Raw genomic sequence first — 16,740 nt, 5'->3', positions numbered from 1 at the left:
CAATCCTTATGCAAAAAATAAAAAAAACTGTAAATTTCCAATTGTTAGTAGAAGAAAAACAAGGAAGAAATAGTTACAGGAAAGATCCAGAGATAAAAAGAGGAATGAAGAAATGAAAAGAAAAGTACTGTAGAAGACATAGAAGTAGATAAAAAGAAGAAGGAAGAGAAAAGTCGAGAAAGGAAAAAACTGAGGAGAGAAAAAATAAAAAACGAGAAGACAAAACAAAACCATCAATTGATAATGAAAAAATATGTCGTAAAAATACACCACAAACCAACAAGAAGACTGGGGGTGGTGGAACCACATAAGGAAGGCAGCACATCGAACCGGGGACTCCACAAGGATGCGGCAGAGGGAAACATGCTTCCAGGTTGAACAGAGAGGACACATAAAACAAGGGTCCACGAAACCGCATCTAAAAGGAAAATCAAAAGGAAATGATTGGAACCACTAAAATCACAACAAAACAAAGCACATATTACAATATACATTAGGGAGAATGAGGTAATAAGCAACCATCGTAATAGGACATCACATCAATACAATACATAAAGCCAAGTCATCCAGGAATCAAGAATGAGGCATGTCCATTGAATCAGCTCTGCAAGAGAATTGTTGAAGCAACGCCGGGTCCTCGTAGTTCGTCGTTCGGTAGTATAAGTCACTTTGAAGAGGCATGGATGAAAAAGGCCGTAACAAGCATTTAAAGAGCGAAGGGCAGGTCTCATCTCTATGAATTGTTTGCGACGATCTGAAGTGGCTTTGGCGTAATCTTGAGCAAAGAAGAGATTAGAACCATTTCAAACGATCTTTCCTTTCTGTTTGGCAGCATGGAGAACTTTAAGGAGATCCGTATATTCCCAAAAATATAAAATAACGCCTCTAGGTTTTATTGAAGAAGATGATGAGACAGACGGGCGAGATGATGGTCCTAGTCGATGAGCCCGTTGAATATTTAAAGAGGGAGAAGTTGGAAGACCAAGAAGTGTAGGTAAATAGGATTGGAAAAATGAAATGGGATTGGATTCCTCAAGACCTTCCACAAGTCCGTAAATGCGTAGATTATTGCGTCTGTTCCTGATTTCTAAATTCTCAATTTGCTGCTTAAGGTTGGCAATTACTTTATGAACATAGGGTACTTGGTCGATAATTGGTTGAGCTGAAGCAAACTGTCTTTCAAGATTTTCCACCCGTTTTTCAGTGGGAGACTAATTGACTTCAAGGCTTTGAAGACGAGAATTATTTTCAGGATAATCTCCTGAGGCGGAAAGCCGGGAGAAGTTGCTCTTTGTGTTTTTAAAACTTGTAATTGTACCTTGCTTTTAACCTTGCCAATTTGCACAATCAGGGGCCGTGCAGCGGAGCTATCCCTGTCACGTGACCAACTTCAACTCGGCTTCGATCGCCTCGCACAGGCTGCTGGCCACGCCCACTCACAGGCCACGCCCCTCCTGCCTCCCGCCCTTTCAGTCTTTTAAAGCGCTGACTACGAGCGCTCTGCTTAGACGGTCATCTCCTGAGGCGGAAAGCCGGGAGAAGTTGCTCTTTGTGTTTTTAAAACTTGTAATTGTACCTTGCTTTTAATCTTGCCAATTTGCACAATCAGGGGACCCACTTCAACTCGGCCTCGATCGCCTCGCACAGGCTGCTGGCCATGCCCACTCACAGGCCACGCCCCCTCCCGCCCTCCCGCCCTTTCAGTCTTTTAAAGCGCTGACTACGAGCGCTCTGCTTAGACGATCATCTGCTGAGGCGGAAAGCCGGGAGAAGTTGCTCTTTGTGTTTTTAAAACTTGTAATTGTACCTTGCTTTTAACCTTGCCAATTTGCACAATCAGGGGCCGTGCAGCAGAGCTATCGCTGTCACGTGACCCACTTCAACTCGGCTTCGATCGCCTCGCACAGGCACTGGCCACGCCCACTCACAGGCCACGCCCCCTCCCGCCCTCCCAGATCCCCATATCAATGTGCTACTACAGGACGCGCAGCGGACGAGCGCAGCGGGCGCGCCGTTTGCGCGCCGAAGGCGCGCCAAAGGCAAGCCCGTCTGCGCCCGTCAGCGACAGCTCAGCGCCAAGCGCCATAACCCCTGGCCATTTTTGTCCCAATCACCACCCCAGGAGGATATATAGCCGCAATCATCTTATGAGCTGGAACCAAACGGGAGGAGTAGAATGCAGATGCATATTTCCGGGCAAAAAGATGCCTGATACGCCCAAGGTATGTTCAACATGTCATGCTCGCCTACCTGCTATTTTATGGACACCTATTAAGGATCTAAGTAGCCCCCACCAGATAAATAACGATAGAGAAGAAAACACAATTAATTGCCTTCTCATTAATGCCAGATCACTGGTTAAACACAGTTCTGAATGTGCTGATCTGATCTTAGAAAGAAATGCTAAAATCGTATTTATCACTGAGACCTGGACTGATGCGGCTTCAGGACCAGACTTAGTTATTGCCACTCCAACAGGTTACTGTTGTCGGGTCCAGGACAGACCCGGTCAAAGGGGAGGCGGGATAGCCATTATCTACCACGCCTCGATCCAAGGCACCTTTCAGACAGTGACCTGCCAGTCAACGGAGGTATTAGGATTTAAACTTACCATTTCTAACCACTATACATTCCAAGGTTGCCTCTTATACAGACCACCCGGTCCCAAAGCCCAATTTCTCGACGAAATCGGTACTTACTTGGAAGAAGCCCTTTGTGCCAAATCATTCACTATGCTTGGTGATTTTAACTTTCACTTAGAGGAAAATTCAGACCCTCAGACGGCAATTTTGGTAGACACCATGCTGACGGCAGGACTAACTCAGATGGTAAGGGGTACCGCACATGTAAAGGGACATACGCTAGACGGTATCTTCACAAATAACCCTGACCTTCAGTTCAGCCACGCGGAGCCTTTAGCCTGGACAGATCACTCAGTGGTCCTCTTTAAAATTCAACCGCCTGAGTCAGTTAGAGCAAGGAAGGATAGGAAACCTGCCAAGCTCTACATGCCATGGAAGGAATTGGATGGGAAAGCATTGGAGGACTGTCTTGTAGCCTCTACCTTTACCCCATCGGCAGATGTAAATGAGGCTGCTGAAAGATACACTAACTGGATAAATGATGCATGCACATCTCTAGTCAAGCCCAAACTATCTCGCCCGACACGCATAGTACCATCAGCTCCTTGGTTCACCTTGGAATTAAGAGACTACAAGGTGTCTTGTAAAAAACTCGAACGCCAATGGCGCACTGAATATTCACAGGCAGATAAACAAAAACTCAAAACAAGCCAAAAGATATATAAAGAAATGATCAAAAAAGCAAAAAGTGTATATTTCTCTGCCAGAATTGAGGGAGCTAAGAACTCCTCCAAAGAACTTTTTCAGACTGTGACCACTTTGTCCACTCCAAATTCAGTCACTATCCCTCCCAGTCTGGAGCTCTGCGAGATTCTCGCCAAGTTCTTCCTAAATAAAGTGGAGCAAATCTTCACAGCCCTTGAACCTCATGTGGGGCTCACTCTTACCGAGGGATCACATAAGACCACGCAAACAAACCCACAAAGTTTGGAACTTGGGGAGTTTCGGCCAGTAACAGTAGAAGTAATAAAAAAGCTACTACTGAGAACCAAATCTGGCTCCCCCCGGGATCCCTGCCCAGTCTCAGTGGCTCAACTGGCAGCCGCCCCTATATCCGCCTTGCTAGCAGATTTATTCAATAAAATGTTCAAAGAGGGAGTATATCCACTATGCTGGAAACAAGTCTCAATAGCTCCTCTGCTTAAAAAATCTAATTTAGACATCTCTGACCCTAGTAGCTATCGACCCATATCTAGACTTCCACTACCGGCTAAGCTTATTGAAAGGGTCATGAATGCTCAGCTCTGTGACTTCCTCCGATCTTCTGGTTGTCTGGACTCTGCTCAACATGGGTTTAGGGAAGGTCACAGCACCGAGACCGCCCTCATTAAGTCCACTGAGGAAATCAGGAAAGCAATGGATGCTGGAGGACGGGCGGTCCTGGTGCTCCTGGACCTGTCCGCGGCCTTCGATACGGTCCACCATAACATTCTGTTGGACCGTCTTGAGGGCTGCGGAATCCGAGGAGTCGCACTGACCATGCTGAAATCCTTTCTATCAGACAGGATCCAGGTGGTGGCCATGGGAGATTTTGAATCTAGCCCTTTTACCCTCCCAGGAGGGGTTCCTCAGGGCTCCTCCCTAAGTCCTACCCTATTTAATGTTTATGTCACCTCCCTCGCCCCGGTGATTCGTTCTTTTGGCTTCGAATTAACATCTTATGCAGATGATACTCAAATTGTGGTATCTCTGCTCCCGGGGCGAGAGGAAGGAATTGCGGCTAGATTCCAGGACTGCATGACTGCAGTAAGTTCATGGATGGCTAGGAACTGCCTCAAATTGAACTCCTCAAGAACAGAGATTCTTCTTTTTGGAAATGTGACCAATCTCTGGACCCCTAATTGGTGGCCTCATGAAATGGGAGCCCCACCCATCCCAGCCACTACAGTAAAAAACCTGGGGGTGATTATTGACACCCAACTCTCTTTCAAATCACAAGCTAATGCCTTATCATCCTCCATTCACTGGATAATAAAAACCATTAGGAAAATTCTTCCTTTTCTTTCCAGTGACAGCAGGAAAACGGTGGTGACAGCACTTGTGCTGTCCCGCCTTGACTACTGCAATAGCATGTATCTGAAGGCCCAGCAGGGAGTCTTGAACAAAATGCAAACGCTACAAAATGCTGCTGCCCGACTGATTACTGGTCTACCTAAGTTTGCATCGGTCACTCAGGAACTAAAAAATCTACACTGGCTTCCAATACGGAAACGTATCATGTTTAAAGCTCTCTGTATAGTATTCAAGGCAGTAAATGGAATAGGTCCATCCTTCCTTCAAGAACACCTCCAACTGTACAAACCAGGACGACAACTATGATCTGCTAATAAAAGCCTGGTTATGACTAACCGTATTAGGAAAGCCCGATGGGGAGGACGCAGTTTCTTCCATGGAGCATCCAGCATTTGGAATGAAATGCCCCTCTCCCTAAAACAAAGTAATGACCTTATGACCTTCAGGAAAAATTTTAAAACATGGCTTTTTAACCTCTAGTGATTCCTTTGCCTCCCGGAGAAAATGTATCGTTTCAGCGCCAGGACACTGCCCGGTAACAGTGCGCTTAACAAATGGTAAAAATAAATAAATAAAATAAATAGTTTTAGTCATGTGAGCTTTAAGGGCGCGAATTTCCTCCAATAAAAGTTCCATAGAGATAGAGGGAGCTGAGTTGGTAGGAGAAGGAGGATTTGTTTTGATTCGTTTCCCTGACGAGGGATTAGATGAAGAAGGTGCATTGGCGGGAGTTTTTGAGGTACTACGAGAAGAAGGAGAAGAAGCGCATTTTGTATTCTGCGACTCAGTTGATGCGTCATCTATGGGTTCCTACAGAACACTGAAAGAATTAGCATCTTCCATAGGTGGGTTAGTCGCAGTACGATTTTGGGCGGCGTTACGATTAGTGCGCACAGACGCCATATTAAGTGTGAGTAGATGCTAAAGAGCGTAGCACTTCAGTATACATAAGAGAGTCGCTGACTGTAGACTGGTAATGGAAAGTAAGGAAAGCAGCGTGAAGATTGGGGCTGACAGAAATCCTCAAAAATCAAATATGATATTTCCTCTGAAGTAGCATGTACACACGAAATATGGCATGGACACCAGGCAAATAATGCGTGCAGATATCAGCCAGGACAAAGCTGTAAGGAGTATAGGTTCATCCAAGGAAATATTCAGTCAAAAGACAGGCATGGCAGGTAGAAGAAACAAATGCTGGCTGAGGAAAGGCATAAGCAGGCAAAAAAGAAACACAGAAACCTCAAAATGGCGGCTGAGATGCAATTAGCCAAACATTCCCACTTGCTGGCGTCTTACAGCAGATTGGAAGGGCTGTGGGAGAGCAATAAAGATGGAATGCTCAAAAGCGCCCTCCCAAAAAGTTCCTACCGTTGCTAAAATTGTCTGAAAAGAAACAAAGCATTTTACCAAATGCGTAGCGGCAAAATCCAAAATGGCGGATGCGCTTCAGACGCGCTCCACCAGATAATGAAGAAATGTTCTGTGAGAGGCGGCACACCCTCCAGCTCTAAAAGAACATTTCCCGATGTCGGAAATCGTCCGCCGATGTTACCCGCAGTTTCGAGGGTCAAATGGCAAGATACAGACCCGGAGCAGCTCCTGTTCCGTCACCCCTCGACGGAGCTCGCGAGATCCACGGCCATCTTCTTCGGCGCCGTAGCCACGCCCCTTTACTTCTTTTTCTACCTCACATATCTTTCTACATCATCGCGATCTCTATTGCCTTCCCCCTCTACTATGTCTCTTGCTATACTATTCTCTTTTTGTCTCAGCCTTCTCCAGTATCATGCCCTGTCCCACTGCTCTTACTCAGCAGGGTTACCGGTGACTGCAGCCAGAAAAGTGTGCACTAATAAAGAGGAGAAAAGGGGCGAAGCAGCGAAAGAAAAAACTATCAGATTTTAACCGACAGAATAGGGACAGTCCTCAGATCAGAGCTGCAATTACAGAAGCATGCTGCTTAGTCACAGGATTCCACATAAAATGTTGTTTGCGGTCAAAATAAAAAATAAATGTTAAAAAAAATTTATGTCTATATTAACCTTTGTTCAAGCTTTTTTGGTATCATCAGCCTAGCGGATTCCAGTAGCATGAGCTTTCGGTTGTTTTTCCATGTACACCTATTTCAAGGTATAACATATAATTCAATATTTTTTGATATCACGAAGGACTGACTGAGCTGCAAAAGGGTAATAAATTAAAAGACTTGCAAATAAGAGCTCCAAATATATATCTTGCCTGATTCTTAAGTTGTCATTGTCCACAATGTGCAAATAGAATTTTTTAATAGGGTCATTAAAGAGGATATCAAATGGACTTTTTCAAATGACTTGTTCAGGGAGAATTTCTCTTTAAGAAAAAGTGTGGTTCTATAGAATTACACCCCACAGTACCACAGAGAGTCTCTATTCATGTTGTTAAAAGGAGGGAACCTGCTTCTAGGTTGCACCCTTGGTGCGTTAAGAAGTCTGTGAACAATAAAGACACCCGCAGTCATAGTGTGGCAGAACAAGTAGCTGCAAAGCAACGTAGGTCCAAGGAGAATTAGAACTATGTTTGTTATTGATTGCATGATGAGACTTGGTTTGATATCGCTGACCTGGATTTGTTAAAATATGCAATTTGTGTTTTGGTCGGCCCACAAGGGTAGTGAAAGTGAATGCCCCCAGCATTATTACCCAAGATGGACTTGACTGAAATATGAGACGAGCGACCAAGTGTAGCAACAAAAGGAAAAAGATTAGTAGAGTGCAGGACAATGAGTGGGATGTTAAGTCTAGGAGATGCAAGTATGGTCAGGAGATCCTTACGGATGGTACAAACAGGTCTGGCATCGAGGGTGACAGAGGTTTGCATGTTCCAGAGGATGATGGGTTGCAATGTGATAGTATGTCATCTGGTGCCAAGTATGAAGGTGAAAGGATGCATATGTGTCAACAAGAGAGGATGGGTCCTCGGGGGAGGGAGGGTGAGTGTGGGGGGGAGGGGGAAGAGGGAGAAAATGGTAGATTTCAGAAACATTCAACATTCAGTGCCGCTCGAGGACCTGATGTCATTGTTTAACATTTCTTATCTGCCATGGTGTGATCTTCAATAGTGTTACTTGTAAACCTGAGGTGTGGTGTTTCATTTTAAAGAAGGAAACATTATATAGATCATTGCTAATCGACTCAGGCTTAGAAAGTTTCTGCAGAAACTACGACCATTATATTGGATCTGTGTGCTGTGCCTGTAAATACGGAAAAAGTCTTACTCTTCATGTTTGAGTATTGCATTTTAGTAAAACCTATGTGATTCTTGCTAGATCACTTCATCTTCTTGCACTGTTGTTCCCTTATTTGGCACAACGGGTTCTAGATAACTAAAAGCACATTTATATAACCAGAATACTCCCCCCTCCTGCCTGTTTTCACCAAATTCTGAGTGGTTAGCACTCAACCAATGAGTGACCTCTACCCTGACATCTCTTTTCCTTGCAGAAGAACTCTATGATCCCCACAAATGTCCCTTGTAGAATATTCAAGTACGTAAACATGTCTCAGGGTGTCAGCCATCTTGTGACTATCAAGTAGCACCATTCCATACTCCAAGATTAAGCGCATCTTGCTAGTTGCAAGTGATTTAATGTTTTTAAACATTATCGTTCTGAAAAAAAGTACCTAACTGATTTAAACATGGTCTCATTTCTATAGAGAGTCTGCTACGCTGGCACATATAAACACTTTTGGTATGTAATTCTATACATTTAAAATGCCTATATCTTATTAAATGTCTCACCTGTGACGCTTAGATGCAGTTCATCACTTTGCTGCCTTGTCTTCGCAGGAATTCGGTTCTCCGCTTCGCAATAGTAGATCCCAGAATGAGATGTTTGAAAGTTCTCGATAAGCAACAAAGCACCTCCTGACTCAAAGACTCTGTGACTTCCAGGTGCCTGGTCCCTCTTGTACCATCTATAAGTAATCGGAGGTGAGCCTTCCGCAGAGCATGTGAGGTTCACTGTGGCTCCTTCAGAAACTTCAAGAAAGTGTCCTTCAGGCTGGATCAAAGGCTTAGTCACTGCAACTAGACAGGAAAGATCAATGGAGTTAAAGTAGAAACTAGATTTCATTTTATGGGACATAAGTAGCAGCATCTCTATCCTCAAATTCACCCGCTTCGGCTGCTCAGCCACTCTACCTTCTCCCTCATCCCCACTCCACCCCTCACAACTCCACTCTGTCGTACTGGGACTGGATATCCTGAGTGTTGATTTTGAAGTTGGGCCTAGCTGCTCAGAAATGGGACCACTGAGCAGGGCTCTGCAGGCAGCATGGCACTAAGGCAGACCTCCTATGCTTCGTTGCTACAGTGCTTAGATAGTTCACTTTGTATCTGTCTTAATGGTTTGGCTTAGCTGCCTGCAACATATTCCCATCACACTTAATCCTCTTTAATGAAAGTGACCAACTTTGCTTCACCATTTTATCTAAGTCAACTCCTGCTTTTATGAGCCCATGAGTTGATCAACCACAACTACTTTGTTTCTGCAGTCATTCACAGCAAATTGGCTGAGTGTCACTGAATATTTTATGCATGTTACAACACTGAAGGTAACAAATGTTATGGTTGGTGTGATTTAGCAACCAGAGGCCACATACATCAAAATCCATTTTGCATTCCTTAAATAGCGAATTTTAGGTAATCGCTATTTAAGGAATGCAAAATAGTGTGTTAGAAATAGCCATTACCTAATAGTGATTCCTATAGATTTGCAATCGCTATTAGGTAATATTACTAAAGGCCCATAGGTGCAATTAGGTTTGCATTACCTAATTTGCGATTACCTAATTGGTAATCACAAAGTAGGTAATGCAATACCAAGGGCCCCCTCCCCCCCAAAAGAAAAGTGCACTTGTGAAGCGCACACATGCTCTATGGGCATGTGTGCGCTACATAGCACTTTGAGGAATTCATTTAAAAAAATGTAAATATGGTTACCATAGACTTGGATTAGATGTTAATAGCATTTTCTAAATGCACAGTTAGCATTTAGAAAATGCCTAACAAGAATCTGGCGATAATGGGGTTACTTGATTGGTCACACTAAACAGGCAGTCTGCCAAAATATCTGTTGATTACGCTCAACTCCCTTCAGAGGTACCGCCAACCTCCCCACACACAAGTTAAATTCACAAACTAGGAAGGAGCGTACTGATCATACATTCACAAGAAATATAACTGAAAATTTCACAATAATTCTTCTCCATAGAGATGTCTTCTCAATTTTTCATTGTTTTCTTTTATTCTTTTTAGAGAGTTTTTCAAAGTTCACAATACAATTTCAACAGCCAACAGCCGACGCGTTTCGTCCCGTGATGGGACGTCCTCAGGGCTGTGAAAAAATATATACAAACAATAATCACAAAATTGTTCTTGTTCGTTCCACAAATATACAAAGATGTGTCTTTAAATAAACTGATTAATTACAGCATGTGTCCTCTCTACTCATAGCAACATGAGCAAACTGTACGTTGTGCTTTACAAAGTGGCTATAATCATCACCACCTGCCTAATGAACAATCTAAACTACCCTAATGGGTTATACACAAATTTGTATCCTGTAAGTCAAGTTAAGTTTCATTGTTCCAATTATTTGCATTTTAAACAAGCTGAACATTTCTGCATCGCTCACCTTTTAGAATTGTAATACACCCAATATAGGACCTGATGAGTCAGTATTTCTCCTCTTATTCACGGAGTTTCTGAAGGCGACCCAAAATCTGCAGTAATCCCCGATCAAGAAAAAGTTTTTGGATCTGAAGGGAGAAGAAATAACTATCAACTTACAGAACCCACTATTTGCAGAATGGGGGAAGGAAATGTAGTCCCATGTGATTTAAAAAAAAAAATCACCCTCCATATATTAACCAGGGGATACCCTATAAGGGCAGTTCTTCACTTGTTCATAATCATTTTTACCTGGTCCTCTTTATGTTATCTCAATCAGTCCTCTTTTATTATCTGCAAATCCCTGTATCCAGTGTATACTGATAACTGTATAAAAAAGATAGACAAATCGCAAGATTACTATCATGGCCTCCCTTCCTACTTAAAATTTCCTGCAACCGTATTAAATAACTTACTTCATAGAATGTCCTGCACTCAACCGTACTCAGTTCCAAGAGTTTGCACATCCAAAGTTCCGCCAATATATTCCTACATAAATTCGTCTTCCTGCAACAATCAATAGGCAATCAACATCATTATCAGAAGAAAAGGAGCTTAACTCCTTCCAACCCACAACACTCAAATTTATCTCCACCCAGGCCCCTGTACTATCCCAGTATTCCCTGGGTTTCTCACCTTTTAATATTCCAAAAAATGCACCCTTCTTATCTCTCAGTTCACCATTTTCGTTATCCAAGTTTCCAGGCTATGCATAAAGTGGACTAGACAAGGAAAAAAGATCACTCCATTAACCCACTGGACACCAAATTTATAATCTCCCTTCCTACTATACCTTATGGTTATATCCTCACCTCTTCTATTGTTAGCTCGTCGCCTTCCTCGGCATCCTGTCTTCAGCCTTGTTCCATTTCCAATGTTACCTTAAACATGCTGTGCTTATATACCCTTTGAATCACACGTAATCTGATAATTAGTTCATATAATGACCGCATATTGCCAGCACCTGCTTTTAACCTAAAGTTCCCTGTCTCGTTTCTTCTCTATCGCCAATCTAGTGCCTCGTCCCCTCCTTTACGAGGGTGGCCTGCCAGTCCATGACGTATGTTAGTATCGGGTGGTGTATATCTATCACCGCCCGCTATTGGATCTTAGACTGGATGCAACCCTATCATTGGTTGTAATCCAGCCAATCATATTCCTTCTAACTTGATAGTCTATATAGTTACTATTTTGTTTGTGTTCCCTATCGCCAATCTACCCTGCATGTCCTTAGTCCGTTCCGTGGGGCTTCCACTTCCGCATTTGTATAACGGTTAATGCCTTCACCCATTAGCTCTCTGTCCTCCTTTACGAGGGCGGCCGACTTGCCGATACCGTGTGCTGGTATCTAGCAGTATAAATCCATTCTGGCCTTAGACTGGATACGGTCCTATTATTGGTTGTCATCCTAGCCAATTACAATACCTCTTACTTGCCAACCTGTGTGCTTGCTATTTTCTATACTCCTCCGCAAGCTGTCGAAACCATCTATCTGAACCAATCATATTAAAAATGTTCAAGTACTCAATCATATGTCTTCTATATTGATATTTTATGCAATCGTGGATCTACCGATTCTTCGTGAGAAACAACCGTACTACACCTACTCCAGTCTGCTATTGGGCCTCACGCCGAATAAGACCCTGTCATAGGTTCGATACCAGCCAATTAAAACACGCCTTTTTTCGTTACCTACTATACTCGCCGAGGAAGGAACTTCATCCTACCCTGTGTGGATGGTGTCACTATATATCATGAATTAATATATCCACCAATATAAGCGTATCCACACTAACTTATAGTAAAATTAGCCTTTTCCTGTCCTATTTCAATGACTGCATATCTAAAGTATATAGACCAACAATGTGCATCCTCCATGCCCTAGTAGGACATGCTTGTCCATCACTAATTTGTGACGCAATAGTACAGTGAACAGTAAATTCATCCCTACCATTCTTAATAAGTACACTTCATCATCCACCTATCAATTATGCACAGCACCGTATATCAAGAAACCTTGTACTGAACATCACTGTTTAGATCATTAGAAATGTCTCAAATATGGGCTAATCCAGAAAATAATGTAACTCAGAATCCCTATTAAGCCCTTGTCTTACCAATCTAACTTTACTGATCCACCTTGCTTCCAATTGCCTGATTTTAAGCTCCCAATCCCTCCCCCCTTACATTTTGGGGCACCTTCTGGATTCCGTGAAACCTGAAATTCTTTTGCATTTTGTGTTCATTTTCCATATGCACCAACAAAGGCGATTTAAGATCCCCATTTATTACTGCCCGTCTGTGCTCCTGAATTCTGATTTTCAACTGTCTCTTGGTGCTCCCAATGTATATTTTCGAACAATCACAAATGATCACATATGTAACGCCCATGCTATTGCAATTGATAAAATCATTCATCTGAAACTGCTTGTCGTTCCTGTATACAAAGGTCTTCATTCTGTTGATCCCAAGTTCACACACATTACAGGATCCACAAACATAAAAACCTTTCGGTGGGGGAGGCATCCAATTCCTTGTACTGGGGACCTCTGCTGGGATATAATTCCTGGATATTTTGTCCTTGATCGTCTGACATCTCTTATATGTAACCATAGGTTTATCGCCTATCAATCCCACCAGACCTGGGACCCCCCTCAATAGGCTCAAGTTTTTATTCAAAGCCTCTCTTATCATGTCCGCTTTGTAGCAATATGTTGTTGTGAAGGATATTTTCCAGTCCCTTTTATTTTTATTTCTCTGAACCAGTGTGGATTCTTTACTAATCTTTGAGACTCTTGTCCTTGCTTGTGTAAGTAATTTCCTGGTGTAACCTCTCTGGACCAGCCTCTCTTGTATATTATCCAGCTCCATTTTACAGTCAATGTCTTGACTACAATTTCGTCTTACCCGGACCATTTCTTCAAATGGGATCCCTGAGATCACCGCGGCCGGGTGAAAACTATCTGCCCGCAGTATAGAATTGGTGGCAGTTGTTTTTCTGAATAGTCTACTGACAATATTTTCACCCTCAACCATTAATGTCACATCTAGAAATTTTATTTGTGACGTACTGTAGGTCATAGTTAATTTGACATTGAAATCATTCATATGAAGATAATTCAAATAAGTGTTCAATTCTGTCGATGTTCCTCTCCAAATTATGAGGATATCGTCTATGAACCTGGCCCAAAAAAGGTTCAGGTCCGTCCAGTCAGTCGCGTTCCGGCCCCAGGCATGCTCCCTCTCCTACCAACCCGTGAAAAGATTGGCATAAGAGGGAGCAAACCTGGATCCCATCGCCGCCCCCCCTTATCTGACGATACCATGTATCTTCAAATAGAAAGTAATTGTTCTCCAAAATCAAATTACTCATATCAACCAGCATCTGTGAGTGGTGTCTCAGACTGGCACTTCTGCTGCCCAAAAAGTGGATCAATGCTTCCTGTCCCTGATCATTCTTAATACAATTATACAACCCTACCACATCCATTGTTACCAATATCATTCCATTCTCCCACTTGAAATCCTGAAGTTTGTTGAGGACGTCAGTGGTGTCCCGTACATAGGATGGTAAATTGATCACCAATGGCTTCAAAAAACCATCCACAAACTCGGATAAGTGCTCCGTGATGCTCCCTATGCTGGAGACTATCGGTCTGGCAGGTGGATTTGTTTTGCTTTTGTGTATTTTAGGGATTGTATATAGAATCGGAGAAATAGGATGAGTAACTTTAAGATATTGATATTCCCTACTGTCCTGTAGCCCCTCTTCCTTCCAGGTATACAACGTTTCCGAAAAGAAGTTGGAGACTTCTTTCATGGGATTGTAACTAATTTTTACATAACAATCCTGATCACTTAATTGTCCTCTAATCTCATTCATGTAACTGATCTTATTCATCACCACAATATTTCCTCCTTTATCCGCCTCGCGAATCACAATAGAGGTATCTTTCCTAAGATTTTGTATTGCCACCATCTCTGAGTGGGATAGATTGTTGTTAGTATATGGGGATTTTCTATAATCTCTATCTTCTATTTTGTTAAATTCTTCTAGAGTCCTCTGTGCATAAATATCTATGGCTGCAAACTGATTACCCTGTGGAATAAATTTAGATTTGGTCCTCAAACCACTTGTGCATGTGTAATCAGTATCAATATTGCACAAACTAGCTATATCATCAATATCGAAATCTGAATCACCAGATAACGACATTAGTAAATGAATATTTTTTAACTCGGACGTGGTTATTTCTGAATTCTTTTTATTTTGTAGTTTTTCTTGTACATTCACATCAAGCATTGAAAAAAAGCTTTTTCATTTCAGATTGCGCGTAAACTTAAATAAATCAATTTCCAAACCCACAAAGTCACATTCATTAGTGGGGCAATATGACAATCCCTTTTTCAAAACAGATAATTCATGCACAGTGAGTACCCTATCTGACAAATTGACTACTTCAAGTTCTCCATTAGAAATCCTGTCCTGATCTGAAATAGATCAGGACAGGATTTCTAGTCTCCAGCATAGGGAGCATCACGGAGCACTTATCCGAGTTTGTGGATGTTTTTTTTTAGCCATTTGTGATCAATTTACCGTCCTATGTACGGGACACCACTGACGTCCTCAACAAACTTCAGGATTTCAAGTGGGAGAATGGAATGATATTGGTAACAATGGATGTGGTAGGGTTGTATACTTGTATTCAGAATGATAAGGGACAGGAAGCATTGATCCACTTTTTGGGCAGCAGAAGTGCCAGTCTGAGACACCACTCACAGATGGTGGTTGATATGAGTAATTTGATTTTGGAAAACAATTACTTTCTATTTGAAGATACATGGTATCGTCAGATAAGGGGGGCGGCGATTGGATCCAGGTTTGCTCCCTCTTATGCCAATCTTTTCACGGGTTGGTATGAGTGGGAGCCTGCCTAGTTCATAGTTAATTTCACATTGAAATCATTCATATTAAGATAATTCAAATAAGTGTTCAATTCTGTCGATGTTCCTCTCCAAATTATGAGGATATTGTCTATGAACTTGGCCCAAAAAAGGATCAGGTCCGTCCAGTCAGTCGCGTTCCAGCCCCAGGCATGCTCCCTCTCATACCAACATGTGAAAAGATTGGCATAAGAGGGAGCAAACCTGGATCCCATCGCCGTCCCCCCTTATCTGACGATACCATGTATCTTCAAATAGAAAGTAATTGTTCTCCAAAATCAAATTACTCATATCAACCAGCATCTGTGAGTGGTGTCTCAGACTGGCACTTCTGCTGCCCAAAAAGTGGATCAATGCTTCCTGTCCCTGATCATTCTTAATACAAGTATACAACCCTACCACATCCATTGTTACCAATATCATTCCATTCTCCCACTTGAAATCCTGAAGTTTGTTGAGGACGTCAGTGGTGTCCCGTACATAGGATGGTAAATTGATCACCAATGGCTTCAAAAAACCATCCACAAACTCGGATAAGTGCTCCGTGATGCTCCCTATGCTGGAGACTATCGGTCTGCCAGGTGATTTTGCTTTGCTTTTGTGTATTTTAGGGAGTGTATATAGAATCGGAGAAATAGGATGAGTAACTTTAAGATATTGATATTCCCTACTGTCCTGTAGCCCCTCTTCCTTCCAGGTATGCAACGTTTCCGAAAAGAAGTTAAAGACTTCTTTCATGGGGTTGTAACTAATTTTTACATAACAATCCTGATCACTTAATTGTCCTCTAATCTCATTCATGTAACTGATCTTATTCATCACCACAATATTTCCTCCTTTTACCTGCCTCGCGAATCACAATAGAGGTATCTTTCCTAAGATTTTGTATTGCCACCATCTCTGAGTGGGATAGATTGTTGTTAGTATATGGGGATTTTCTATAATCTCTATCTTCTATTTTGTTAAATTATTCTAGAGTCCTCTGTGCATAAATATCTATGGCTGCAAACTGATTACCCTGTGGAATAAATTTAGATTTGGGCCTTAAACCACTTGTGCATGTGTAATCAGTATCAATATTGCACAAACTAGCTTTATCATCAATATCTAAATCTGAATCACCAAATAACGACATTAGTAAATGAATATTTTTTAACTCGGACGTGGTTATTTCTGAATTCTTTTTATTTTGTAGTTTTTCTTGTACATTCACATCAAGCATTGAAAAAAAGCTTTTTAATTTCAGATTGCGCGTAAACTTAAATAAATCAATTTCCAAACCCACAAAGTCACATTCATTAGTGGGGCAATATGACAATCCCTTTTTCAAAACAGATAATTCATGCACAGTGAGTACCCTATCTGACAAATTGACTACTTCAAGTTCTCCATTAGAAATCCTGCCCTGATCTGAAATAGATCAGGACAG

The 16,740-nt window shown here is 42.1% G+C and overlaps 1 protein-coding gene across 1 annotated transcript in view; it reads right to left on the bottom strand.

Moving 5' to 3' along the window:
• Positions 1–16,740, bottom strand: part of LOC144752163 (V-set and immunoglobulin domain-containing protein 4-like) — a 248,192-nt gene that overhangs the window by 194,185 nt on the left and 37,267 nt on the right. Inside the window, exon 3 of the mRNA XM_078640089.1 lies at positions 8,436–8,723. Within this exon, the coding sequence (XP_078496215.1) occupies positions 8,436–8,723 (288 nt within the window). The remainder of the gene's footprint in view (positions 1–8,435; positions 8,724–16,740) is intronic.

Source organism: Lissotriton helveticus, chromosome 4_2, assembly GCF_964261635.1.
Source record: "Lissotriton helveticus chromosome 4_2, aLisHel1.1, whole genome shotgun sequence".
NCBI lineage: Eukaryota > Metazoa > Chordata > Amphibia > Caudata > Salamandridae > Lissotriton > Lissotriton helveticus.
The sequence above is the reverse complement of the archived record's forward strand: the minus strand, read 5'-3'. Positions and strand labels throughout refer to the sequence as shown.